Here is a 12,584-nt window from a genome sequence, read left to right as displayed (position 1 = left end):
TAAACAGCAAACACCATGCATTTCACAACATTTTCCACATTAACCATATTTGTCTCCTTATGACTCGAGGATTTAAATGTGTGAGCCTATTTAACATATCACATTCTAAATTAAACGTAAGGTCGTGTTTGTTGGTATTTCTCACCTATTGATTTTCTAGTATGTTACAAGGTTCTAAAAGCAGGGTGTGGGACTAAAAACAAGCTATTTCCCTCTCACTACATGCCAAATATATAGGAAGCAAAAACGAGGCTGCTACGACATGTACTTCAAGGCACTGGATTCAAACTCCATTACTGAACTCATTTAAGAATAACAAATACTAGGATGCTACCAGACCTTAGATAAGCAATAACTTGTCACTAATCAGACTATTACGAAACTAATTCATAGGTGCCTACAGAAGAAAATGGGTCAATATAATCTTGTTAAGTTATGTAATGTCTTGACAATTCAGATTAACTAAAGAGACTCACAAATCCATTAAGCATATATATCTAACGAATTAACTTATCATACCCAGTAATTAAAAATGAATCCTAGTATATAATCATACATGCAAAAAATCAAAACTACAAGAAATAATTTATCTTTCAACATATAAATTATGTCACAAACATACAAACATGCTTACCCCTTTCAATAGTAATCATTGAGCAAGACAAACTAAACAAAACTTTGTAAAAATATTTAAGAACAATTAAGAAAGCAATAAAAGGTGAAAGCAAAAATAAGACTTGCAAAAATTTAAGAAAAAAAAAAATCAACTCTATAAAATGTAGGCTTTGACCAGTAACTAGAATGTTCTTTCCAAAATTGAAAACATAAAATTATGAGGGGTATGAAAACATAAAAATCAATTAAATCAAGTAGGAGATGCAACCATCAGACTATGTATCAGCCAAGCTAATGAAATCTACTTGATCCAAACCTATTATGTTCTTCTATCCCTAACCAAATCACGTATTTTCACTCTTGTACAGTATGAAGTGGCTATCATATAATATTAAATTCTATTTTATAGTGATAATAAAAAGGAAATATAATAGGTGAAGAAAGTGGGTGCTATTACATGAAAATGAACTTAATTGACAATTAAAGTAGTTGATATACAACCCTTACAAGCAACTACTAGGAGCACACTAATACGACACGATTACCGGATCACGACCACGACACGGATACGCGGACACGACATTTTTCAAAAATATAGGACACGGATATGCCATGGACACGGGTGAATAATATATATATTTCACCGTCACAAAAGGGGCTGAAACCTAACTAAGCCGTCCTCTTTTCTCTCTCAAATATTTCTTGTATGTGTGAAATTACTATCCTTGCGTGTCCCCGTGTGTCGGAAATTAAAAAAAATAATTATAAAATTGGATACTCCAAATGCCAGATCCGACCGCATGATCGGACGGCGTGTCGGGACATGTCCGTGTCAGACACCGATACTTCACCCTTAGAGACGTGTCGGTGCTTCATACTTGATATATGTGTGAAAAGAAGAAAAAAAATATTAAGTAAACAAATCTCACCCAAAACAAAATAAAACAAAAACTAGCCAAGGGGTTGTCAAAATTTATAGTAGTGTACTAACGGTTTTAGTTTATCGAATTAATCGATAGTAATCCAATAAAGATGAGAAGATTTACATCACTATCCTCCTCTGACTCAGGTATACTAATGCATTTAGATTTTGCCCACTCACGCGCACTTTCAACTGCTTGGGCCTAGGGCCTCATGATAGCCTTTTTTTTTTTCAACCAAACACCTCATGTGATTACTAGTATGGTTAAATCCATGATATTAATGTAACAACAAAAAGGCTGTGAGCGTATGATGCACACACCACCAAAAATTCGATATAATTCGATGGCTAAAAGTTGTCACTAAAAGGCTTTCGTGATAATTATGGCTGTCAGAAAAGTCGTTGGCGAAGGTGGTGTCACAAATGCATCATTGACGGGTTAAAATTGTCACTACAACCGTTGGCAATGCTTCCACATCCGCGACACCTATGCGACTGTTTGCAACCATGACCTAGAACGACAACTAAGGCTTGTCAAGAATTCCAACAATTAGCATGATGACCCAAAATTGTCGGCTTAAACAAGATATTTCAATGGTTTAAAATCATCAGAGTTGCCAACAGCTAATTTCTTTCGCAAATACTGACAACTATCTCGACGACTCAAAATGGTCAATATAGCCAATTTTTTCCCAACGGCTTTAAATTCTCAGAATGGGCTACACTTATAAATTGTTGTAGAATGTGTCATTAATTCTCAACAATGACGAGCTTTTGCTGTTGAAAACGGCATAAACCAATACTAAAGCATAGTCGCTAAAGATTATAATATAAAAACAATTCGTACACCACAAAACCACCTCAAACAAAATTCCATAACCAATACCCTTTTTTATTAAAAATCAATATACATGACATAGAAGTACAAAACATTTACAATTTTTTATACTACATTACAGAATGTTTAGCTCCCGAAATCAATGGATTATCAGCAACTCATCTCGCTTAGTGAGTCCAAAAGAATTGTCGAAAGTAATGGCCTACATTGCAACAAATAGCCACCGTATCCAGCTCAAGAAGAAATTTCCTGGTTACTGGAGACAGTTCCGAAAAAATCTAATTGCCTGTGAAGCCAAAGGAATTTCCAAAAAAATATAAGAAAAATGTTTCACTTCTATGAAGGGATTGATAATTGGAGCATAAGATGCCTTGGAAATACTTTGATGCATACCTGCAAGGCAAACATGATGTCTGATTCATCAACTTTTAGTGTTACTCTACACATATTTGAAAATTCGTGAAGAAGGGGGGAATTTGTGCTGATTTGCTCAAGTCAATGTAACTTAATGACCAAAAAACGTTCGCATTCCCTAAATAGTCTCCATCATACAATATGCCATCAACTTTCCCTATCACGTTCATAATTTCCGATTCTGAAGGACAATATGATAATTGAGACATGTCAATATTGAGGAAACAAGGTTAAGCAAAAGGACAAAATTGTATTAGCAAAGTATAAGATCATAGTGCGTAGTTAATCCAGAATCTTAAGGTGATTGACCTTATGCATACCTCTGGATTGAGTATTGAGATGCATTACATAGCATGCATTTACAAATATAATAATTAATGGCTAAATTCATCCGTTGCTTATTGATATCAATGTCTAATATGTCCGGAATATTGTTAGTAGGAAAGACACACTCTGGGTTAAGTGGGTGTGGAAGAACCTAATAAAGGATAAGTTCTTTTGGGACATGAGCATTCCTAATGACGCTCACGGAGTTGGAGGAGTATTTTGCGGGGAGAGATGATGCAAAAGAACTAGTGTACTATCAAGTTGGGACCGGCAGTGATATTAACTTATGGATGGACCCCGGCACCCGGTTGGTATCCACGAAGCCTTATTTTTCCTCTGGGCTCACCTATGTATCAAATGTGAGTCTAAATGCAAAAGTTAAGAGTCCGATACATAATGGGGGTGCGGCAAGTGCGCGAATGCTATCGAGACATATGCCCGAGGTTATGAAGCAAAGCGTAAGATGAAGTCGAGGTGATTGGGGGCTCGGACAAAGTAGTTTGGACTGCTACATTGCATGGTGAATTCGACTCAAGGAAACCTATCACTCGATCAGGAGGAAGAGACAGCCGGTAGCTTGGAGAAATCTGGTATGGTTTCAAAACAAAATACCTCGTCATTCTTTGCTTCATCGGGTTTGGGTCTATTCTCATATCCGTTTATGTATTCGGGTATGTCGGGTTCAAGTCGGATACGATATAATTTTGGGATTTTTTAATTTTAGTGTTATCCGATCGGGTTAGTCTGGTTTGGTTGGGTTCGGGTCGGATTCGGATATTAAATTTCACATATAATCGGGTTCGTGTTCGGATACTGTGAAATTATTCGGATTCGGATTCGGATATAGCCATATCCGACCCATTCCCCGCCTACTACATGCGCGGCTTCACAAGCCATCAGTCATTTCACATCGAGATGTATGTTGCTTCAGATCTCAACGGTAAGATCACATCTTATGACGAGGCTTAAACACGAAATTGACTTTTATGATAAAATTTCATTAACTATTAATCCACGTTCCTCTTCATTTTTAACAATTTTTCATTCTTAATAAACTTCAATTAATTGTCATAAACTCATTGGTAGTTTACCCAAACTTAGGGGTGTCTCTTTTTTTCGAAAATCCAATTTTTCGAATTCCGATTCGATATTTTTCTGAATTTGGCCATAATATTTGTGTTCGATATCCGAAATTCTGATATCCGATTTTTCCAAAAATAATTAGATCGAATTGGATGTGTTTTCAAAACCGATCCAATCTGATTTCGATTAATTTCGCATTTTTAACATATAGCGGTTTATTTTATATAGTTATTACTAAATTAAAACTGCATATAGTTTACAGACCAAATAAAATCCTTGAGAAGTAGAACATTGTCTCTCTCACACTTCCAAAAAATCAATATTGTCATTTTAGTACATATCTCAATTTCTCCTATCTTCCTATTTCTTGAATTGAAAAATTATTGATATAGATGCTTGAACTATAGTAGATTTTACATTATGGGCCTTTGATTATTATTTTTTTTGCAAAATAGGTACCGTAGAGATTTCAAATATTGCTAATATGGGTACCGATATATTTATCTTGTGAAGTATGTATCGTATTTGATGATTTGGCAAACATAATGCATACAAATGGCAAGTCAATGTCCACGTAAGTTCAAAAACACTAAAAGTTTGGCCTAGTTAGTGAATGACCACTGCCCACTAAGTCACTAGCCAACACTTTTATGTTTTTGCTTAAAATATTAAATGTTCTCCCCAGCCCAACTAACTGGGCCCGAAACAAAACAAAATCCGCTCGTCTTCTTCAATTCTTTTCCGAATATATTTTTGGTATTTCAAAAACAAAACAAAACGCCATCCAAAACTTCAGAGTCGGCCCCTGATTGAATCAAAACCGATGGATTTAGAGTAGACCAATTTTACGACAAACCTTTTGGTGGCGTCAACACTACACCATAACAGGCTATTTGTAACGGCAAAAAGCGTTCTTAATAATTTTCGCGAACGCTTTTAAAGCGTTGCAAATATGGCGTCGATAAAGTGTTGGAAATATTTTGTAACGCTTAAAAGCGTTAAAAGTAACTTTCCAACGCTTATTATAACTATTTCGCATTACACATATTTAAAAACTTTGCAACGCTTTTATTTCATAAACGCTTTTTAAGCGTTGGTAATTTGTTAAAATTTTTACCAACGGTTTGTAACCGTTACCAAAGTTGTTAGTTAATTTTAAAAATAAAATTAAAATTCTTTTTGTAACGGTTATAAAGCTGTTGCTGATGGGTTGCTAATAAAAAATAATAATTTCTCATATTTTGTAGCGAGACCAGCTAAACCAATTATATCCCCATATCAACGAGAATCAACCAGTTTTATCGCCAAATCCACATTAACCTTCCGTGAAATGCAACTAAAGGTAAAAGAGATTATTCGATAAGCTGTCAATTATATAAAACTGAAAGAACGAAGCAGAGAAAAAACTATGTACCTGAAGTATGATTACAGAATTGCAGATTACATTACACAGTTACATTGTGATGGGGCCTAATTCACAAGAGAAGCTGTAACTACTCTTTATAGAATCCAAAAAAGAAAACAAGGAAGATCATCTTGAGATGACTTTCATGAATCGGTTTACTGAAGAAAATATCCCTGCTGCTCTATCCAACAATGAAGGGCCATTGTCTGATTTCTCTTGTACATCCCCAAATATTATCTGCGTAAGTATGAGAAAGAAACACACAGATTAGTGACATGATCCAGCCACGTGACTACAAAACCAGTGAGACAACCACACACCTGATCCAGATAAAAGACAAGTAAAGCAATCATGGAATGATCAGACTTAATATGCTACCTAGCTTTACTATCAAACCTGTTAGATAATTAAGCAGTATGTAACAGCTCACTCCCATTGCAGGGGAGCCATAGTGCATCATATCGTAGCTCGTCTCTATGACTTTTTTGTTTTGTTTGCTAGATATATTAACACTGCATTTGAGTTTGTTCATTGAACAATATGTAAATGTTAATTTTCAAAATTAGTCAAGAAATTATATTGATCAACTAACCTCCAGGTCTTCAGCATCTGGACGGCTAATCTGTTCTTTCGCCAGCAAATATCTATTTGGTCTCTCCTTGTCATCATAGAACACCTTCCACAATCTAGAAAAAAATGGCAAAACAAGAGAATAAGAGGAACTGAACCTGTATAACTCAATAATTGATCACAATAGTATATCGTCCAGAACATAACAAGTGTTTATCGGTTCTCACCCTGGATAGCATCTAAAAACAGCACCAGCAGGGAATGGTCTCATCGAGTATACCGTTGTAAAAGTACTGCAGAGTATTATCCAAAAACGTTTAATTTCAGCAATGGTCAAATTGTACGTACTAAGAACAAAGATGCCACTTTGAGGTATATAGATGAAACATGTTTATCGTTTGTCATAATTTTGCATGGCTTATCTTCACTACCTGGGAGTCCCACAAGCCAATTATCATATTCGTTTTGAGCATCTCCATTTGATAAGTTACATCTTCTATTAAGGCATGCTTGTTCAAATCTTTTTCATATCACTATAGTCAGTATTACACCCACTCTCTTAAAGACTTCAACCTAATTTGCTCCATTTTACGAGAGCTGTTTTACAAGGCATGTCCCTGTTTCCTTACTTACATCCATCGCAGAAAAAAGATAGCCTAATCAATTTACTTTTCAATATCCAGTGAATAAGACTGGATTGAAGACAGAAGAATGGTGTACCTCAAAAAATATCTACGCAGTTTTAAACACACCCTTGATGTAAAATGTGAAAAAAATATCTACGCAGCGTGCTCATATCTCATGAAACTTTAAACTCAAAACTGGGGTTTCCATAGGTGTCTTTTCCCCATGTGAAATAAAGACACCATTAATTTAAGACACAGAGTAGGTTAATACTCCTTCATTAGGTAGTGCTTGGATACCACCAGCGGCAAGGTCAGCTGTAACTGTTTGAGATCCTTCCGATGCTGCTTTAGAACGATAGTGCTTCACAATTGGTAATTTCGGAAAGACAAATGCATATAGAAGCACACATGAGAACTCGAAGACCGTGGAGATTGCAAAAAACAACCCTGCAGTAAGCAATTGGAGAGGGTCAAAACAAATGAAAAATCTATAAAAAATTTCATGGAATGTGGGGTACATATTTTGGGACTGTAGTTAAGAAAAACATCTTGTATATATATATATATATATATATAAAATCGACAACGACAACAACAAAAAAGTTCAGTATTTAAGCTTCAACGAATCTACCTTGAACAAGGTTTTCCAGCAAAAAACTGACATCGATCTCATGATTTTTGTTTTCTCAAGGCACAATATTATCTATAATTAATGTAAATGATGTTGAACTTAAAGTCTTCTGCATCTTTTTCAATTTGTATTGTCATTTGCTACATATTGTGGTAAACAGTTAAGCTACTCCTTCAACAAGAATAATATATCAACCAGAACTTCTAAGTTCCAAATACTCAGAAAGCAGAGAAGATGCTTACTATGACACTTGGCATAAACTGTGTTTTTAAGCATCACAAAACAACATTAACAAGTGAGACAAGAATTCTAGATAACAATAGTAATAACACATACTAGCTCCCATGCGAAGTCCATCTGTAGAATTTTCAAAGGCCGCTTTTGTAATTAATCTCAAGGCAGAAGTTATAGCTCCGGATGCAGCCAAACCAGCCAGGAAGGACTGCATATGTACAACAACAATAAGAATCAGAAAATGTAACAATAGAAACCTGCATAAAAAGAAGAGTAACAAACTGATATCTCCCAGATGCATTATTCCATTAAAAGATTTGTCCTTTCTCCTAATACAATTTTAGAAATGCCCTCATGTAATTATCTTTGTATATTTGGTTACATATAGCCCTCACATCAACTAAAATCATCAAAAACGCCCTACTGGAAGTAAACGTTCCATAACAAATAAGTGTTGAGTAAAAACAACTAACCTGAATAAACTCGGGGCACATCAAGGAGAGATCCCCAATCATTCCTCCTTGAACATGAGCATCTGCAACACCAAAAGCGCCACTCATTGCACATATAGCAATGAATGTCCTAAGGCCTCCTTTTCCAGAAGTAGCTAAGTCCACCTATTTCAGAAAGATCGTCAAATCAGGTTGACAAAATCATTGTAATGACAGTTGAAACTTTCTTAAAGTACAAGGTTTGGAACACTTACAACTAGAACTACCAAGGAACTTAAGAAAAAAAGTGAATAACCAAGTAAGTTTCGCTTTCTTGTGTTTATCTTTGCTTCATTGTATGCAAGAATTGCAAGTGTTCCAAGTGCAAAAGGTTGATACACAAGAGTAAGTACCCTTGAAGGGTGGTACCACTGCACAATAGATAAAGACATGACAATATATGGTTAGATGAAATATCCTTTAAACTTAGGAAACTTACAAACTTACAAGTGGGGTGTACACAAACAAAATATGGACAGCTCCTATACACCAGTTGGACAATGGAGAGATGCGGAAGTATAAAAAAGTTCAGAAACAATCAAACACGAGACTTACACACAAGACCAACAAAGGAGGAACTGGTAAAGGTCCAAAAACTCCAAACGACTTATTACAAGTCAGTCAAAGAAAATGACAAGTATCTCTAATAATAGCTTAATAACATTATTTCTTAACCGATAAAATAAAACAAAAAAAACAAATAACCTTACTTCCTGAATAAATCTACTCAACTCTAGAATCCCCATGAGAAGATGACATCAGTATACATGTCCATAACGTTATATGTACATTAGTATACCTATTTCGTCAACTGCTAATGGTGACTCATTCCAGTAAAGGAACAAACTTCCCTTGGTCCCTTCATTTTAAACATGATAAAGGCTGTCAAATGAGACCTTGGAGACAAAATTAAGGGCCACTGAATATCTGACTTCTCATCCACTGTTCCTCTGGATAGTTTTTTCCAGTACATCAAAATGTCAATTGTTTGTGTATGCTAAAGTTTGGAGTTGTTGGTCACAACAAAAAGATAGAAATACTGCAGTAAATGGAGTCAAGGGGTACCAAAGAAAAATTGACGGAATAACACAAAATGTAATGAAACTCAGATAAACCACTAATTGTGACATTGCACAATGATTTTAAACATGTGTGGGATAGCAGACCAAAGATCACAGTTTAGAACAGAACATCAAAAAAATTGAAGGTACTATACCTGCTGCGTGTTAATGTCGACACCTGAAAGCCAACATCCAAATCCAGGATGTGAATGATACCAGCCAACCACCATCTCTGGCCTGCAATGCATGGAAAATATAAGTACATAGAATCACATAACCAAATATTAGTCACTAAAGGCACAGGGGTTTGACAGGATAAGTAACGAAAACCAAAAATCAAAGAAAATCAAGTGGTCGCCTGAGGTAGGTAGATATACTAGTTTAGTTTCTTCATCCGTAGCTTCTTTTTTCTCAGTCTAGAATTCTATAGATAGACCCTTTACTCTTAGACCAAACAACATACAAGTTTCAAAACACCAATTCCAGTCCCCTTTTCTCACATCTACGACTAGTCGAATATATCCTCACTAAAAAATCATAAAATAGGCTAATTCACATAACTTTGTTTTCTTGCCAACCAACTCAATGCTCTATTGCTATGTTGTCAAAATCAATCCTAAGGCGGCGGAAGGCGTTAGTAGCGAAACCCAAAGCCTTGCACCTCGCCCCTGACTACAGAGCTCCATTTCTACTGCACCTCAAACCTAAATCACAACTTTTCCTACTCCACAAACAAGACACTGAACAGTTCATTAAACAAGTGAGCACCATGAACTTAATAAACTTAACATGAATACTAAAAATTAGTTTCCATGTACAGTCCACAATTTTTATAAAAAACCCCTTTACGAATTCGAGTTAAAAACCCATAAAGAACACTTTTTTACACAACCTAACTAAAGATTATAGAAAATTGAAATACCAAATAAAAGTAAGTGTATACCTTCCAGTCTGTTTAAGCATATCAAGCATATTAGTCTAGAAAACATGATCAACAACTTCAACACTAACACTAGTACCACTTTGAGGCATAGCAAAAACATCCACAACACGAACAGTATACTCATCAACAAAATCACCCAACATCAAACCCATCACTTCCATTGTTGAAAGACCTTTTGTTCATCTCAGCCACTTCTTTCTCAAAGCGCTCAATGACACGCTTGTCAATTCCACCGAGCTTGTAGATCAGGGCCCAGTGGTTGTGGACTTCCCAGAGTCGACATGACCAATAACAACAATGCTTATATGAATCTTTTCCTTACCCATGGCTGTAGTTGATAAAAGTGAAGGAAAAGAGACAATTGGGATATAGATCAGATACGTGCTCATTGCCAAAGGAAAACAAAATGCTGCAGACAATATGAATCTAAAAGCTGGCACAGATGGGCCTCACAAAGTTAACTAGAAGGGCAATATGATGTAAGATATATATTTGTTTGGGACTACTCAATTACATCATTACTGAAAGCTTGTGAGGAAGAATAGAACCAAGCTTTTGCAGCAAAAGAAATGAATGTACAAGGGAACCTTAGACAAACCTTGTGAATCATATCCACAAGTAGTCATTGCCAAACAACAGCATAACGTATGTACAAATGGAGAAGTCTAAGCGAATGTAGTCAAATAACATACTTACACAGCCACGTCCAAACAAAACTAGTAAAATAAACAACTTTTTTTTTTGGATGCTGTAACCAGTCCTACGCCTGGAGGCTTGGCACCCACGCCCGGACAAAATAAACATTAAGCGTCGTCCTTTGGAACTTGCAGAAAAGCTGTTGGCCAAGTGACATATCCATGCACACCTACTTCTCCAAGTGTACTAGCAAAATCATTTGGAAAGAACACTCTGGCCTCACTGTCAACCACCTCAGTTAAGAGAATTTTGAAAACCCCCTCTCCCATGGGCCTACCATGGACAATAGATTGTGGGTTTACTGCAACAATCTCTCCACTAGCAACCTTTAAACCCCCGACAAAATACAAATCTCTCATCTTGTTCATAAATGAATAATGCATCTGCATTAATTTTGAACTAATATAAATACCTTTTTAAAGTAATACACCATAAAAAAAATGCACCAATATATAAAACTATCCCAAAAAAATATACCTGACTAGGCTGCCTTAATGGAACTTCTACAGTAGGTGTTTCTGAAACAGGATTTCTTTGAGTTTGGGATGCAGGCTAAATGTAGACAAACCACATGTTAGCAACTAAGGAAAACCAGAAACAACACCACTATAAAGTTCAACAATCCTACCACATGTACGTGTGATGCCACTATCATGTCCTTCACCATTTGAAGCTCTGTTTCTAACCTGTCCAACTTTGAATTTGTAGTAGTGTTTTCACATCTCAACTCTTCATTTTTCTTCAGAACCAGAGCAGTTTTTTTCACCATGGTACTACTAACACCAGCACCCATACCTCTCATACGTCCACTTTTGTCTTTGCCAAGTGTCTGTAGACTAATCCGATTTACACATAAAAAACAGATGGAATAAATATATAAAGATATATACCAATGCATTAAGTATTACTTGCCTGTGCAAGTGCATCATCAACACTCAAAATGTTGGACGAAGGATCAGAATTCACAATTCCTTGAATTTTTTCCTAAAACATTTTTAATTAGTTAGCAATATAAACTAATAAGCTTTGTAAAACTATGAGTGGTGAAGAATAAAATGTAGTCAATTTTTCAGCACTTCTGGCCGATCTCGAGGATTAATGAATGGTTTTGTCTTTCTTAGTATGGGCTCGAATGTATACCTCGCCCTCCCAACCTCCAAGTCGGACTTGAACTTGTTTTCCACAGCTTTAAAATAAAATATAGGTGTATGTGAGTATAAAAAACAACTATGTTAATTTAATCTTCTAATTCCTTTATTGCATCTTTTAAAAAAAATAAAACATGCCTAATTATCACACTCCACAAAAGAATTGAACCATACTCACAATGACATGCCGTGTGGCAGCCATGCTCCTCCTGCCAAGTGTATTTGGTGCTCTGAGTTTTGAACGGTTAGCCTTGTTTCTTTTGCTTCCAGCCTAAGTTAATCCAACAAAAAAAAATCATTAACTCATTACTAATTAAAGTCGTCAAATACTTAATCAAAGAGGAGTCAAAGAAAAAAACAGGATTATGTAATCGGACACGAAACTTCTCACTCTTTGTGTATTCCGTAAAACCAATACCAGCGCGCTCTCTGTTCAAAAAAGGAGGGGTGGAGCTGCTCTCATTGATGCCCAACTTTTACCTTTGATATGACACTTATACAAGTTATGCCCGGTGATTTCTCCAAGCTTGATCCATACTCTCTCGAGAGGTACTCTAGTGAAACATCATCAAAATCAAAA

At 35.9% G+C, this 12,584-nt stretch overlaps 1 protein-coding gene and 1 long non-coding RNA gene across 7 annotated transcripts; both read right to left on the bottom strand.

Moving 5' to 3' along the window:
- Positions 1-2,408: 2,408 nt before the first annotated feature.
- On the bottom strand, positions 2,409-2,970 carry LOC147505537 (uncharacterized). The gene is made up of 2 exons (XR_015193349.1): positions 2,769-2,970; positions 2,409-2,661 (listed from the first exon to the last, which is right to left on the bottom strand). It is a non-coding gene; the product is annotated as an uncharacterized LOC147505537 (long non-coding RNA).
- A 2,581-nt stretch (positions 2,971-5,551) lies between these two features.
- Positions 5,552-11,897, bottom strand: LOC147505536 (equilibrative nucleotide transporter 2-like). Of its 6 annotated transcripts, none has more exons than XM_086558036.1 (12): positions 11,769-11,897; positions 11,485-11,685; positions 11,334-11,408; positions 10,161-11,239; positions 9,373-9,454; positions 8,372-8,527; positions 8,139-8,282; positions 7,768-7,873; positions 6,895-7,247; positions 6,402-6,467; positions 6,197-6,290; positions 5,552-5,841 (listed from the first exon to the last, which is right to left on the bottom strand). In XM_086558036.1, the coding sequence occupies exons 4-9, from the start codon at positions 10,187-10,189 to the stop codon at positions 7,048-7,050; spliced, it is 717 nt and encodes a 238-aa protein (XP_086414162.1). In that variant the 5' UTR covers positions 10,190-11,239; positions 11,334-11,408; positions 11,485-11,685; positions 11,769-11,897; the 3' UTR covers positions 5,552-5,841; positions 6,197-6,290; positions 6,402-6,467; positions 6,895-7,047. The 6 variants fall into 6 exon arrangements, with proteins under 6 accessions (XP_086414162.1, XP_086414157.1, XP_086414159.1 ...); XM_086558031.1 differs by having other exon boundaries at positions 7,072-7,247; XM_086558033.1 differs by having other exon boundaries at positions 7,072-7,247; positions 11,494-11,685.
- Positions 11,898-12,584: the final 687 nt, after the last annotated feature.

This window comes from Coptis chinensis, chromosome 4 (assembly GCF_015680905.1).
Source record: "Coptis chinensis isolate HL-2020 chromosome 4, ASM1568090v1, whole genome shotgun sequence".
Lineage (NCBI taxonomy): Eukaryota > Viridiplantae > Streptophyta > Magnoliopsida > Ranunculales > Ranunculaceae > Coptis > Coptis chinensis.
Note: the sequence above shows the minus strand (reverse complement) of the source record. Positions and strands in the feature narration are given on the sequence as shown.

Excerpts from the sequence above, each read along its gene's own strand:
- LOC147505536 (XM_086558031.1), bottom strand. The coding sequence starts at position 10,189 with ATGCTTGATATGCTTAAACAGACTGGAAG. Across the intron at positions 9,455-10,160 it reads ATGCTTAAACAGACTGGAAG|GCCAGAGATGGTGGTTGGCT; the intron begins GTATACACTTAC and ends CATGCATTGCAG. Across the intron at positions 6,468-7,071 it reads AAGCACTACCTAATGAAGGA|TACTTTTACAACGGTATACT; the intron begins GTATTAACCTAC and ends AATACTCTGCAG.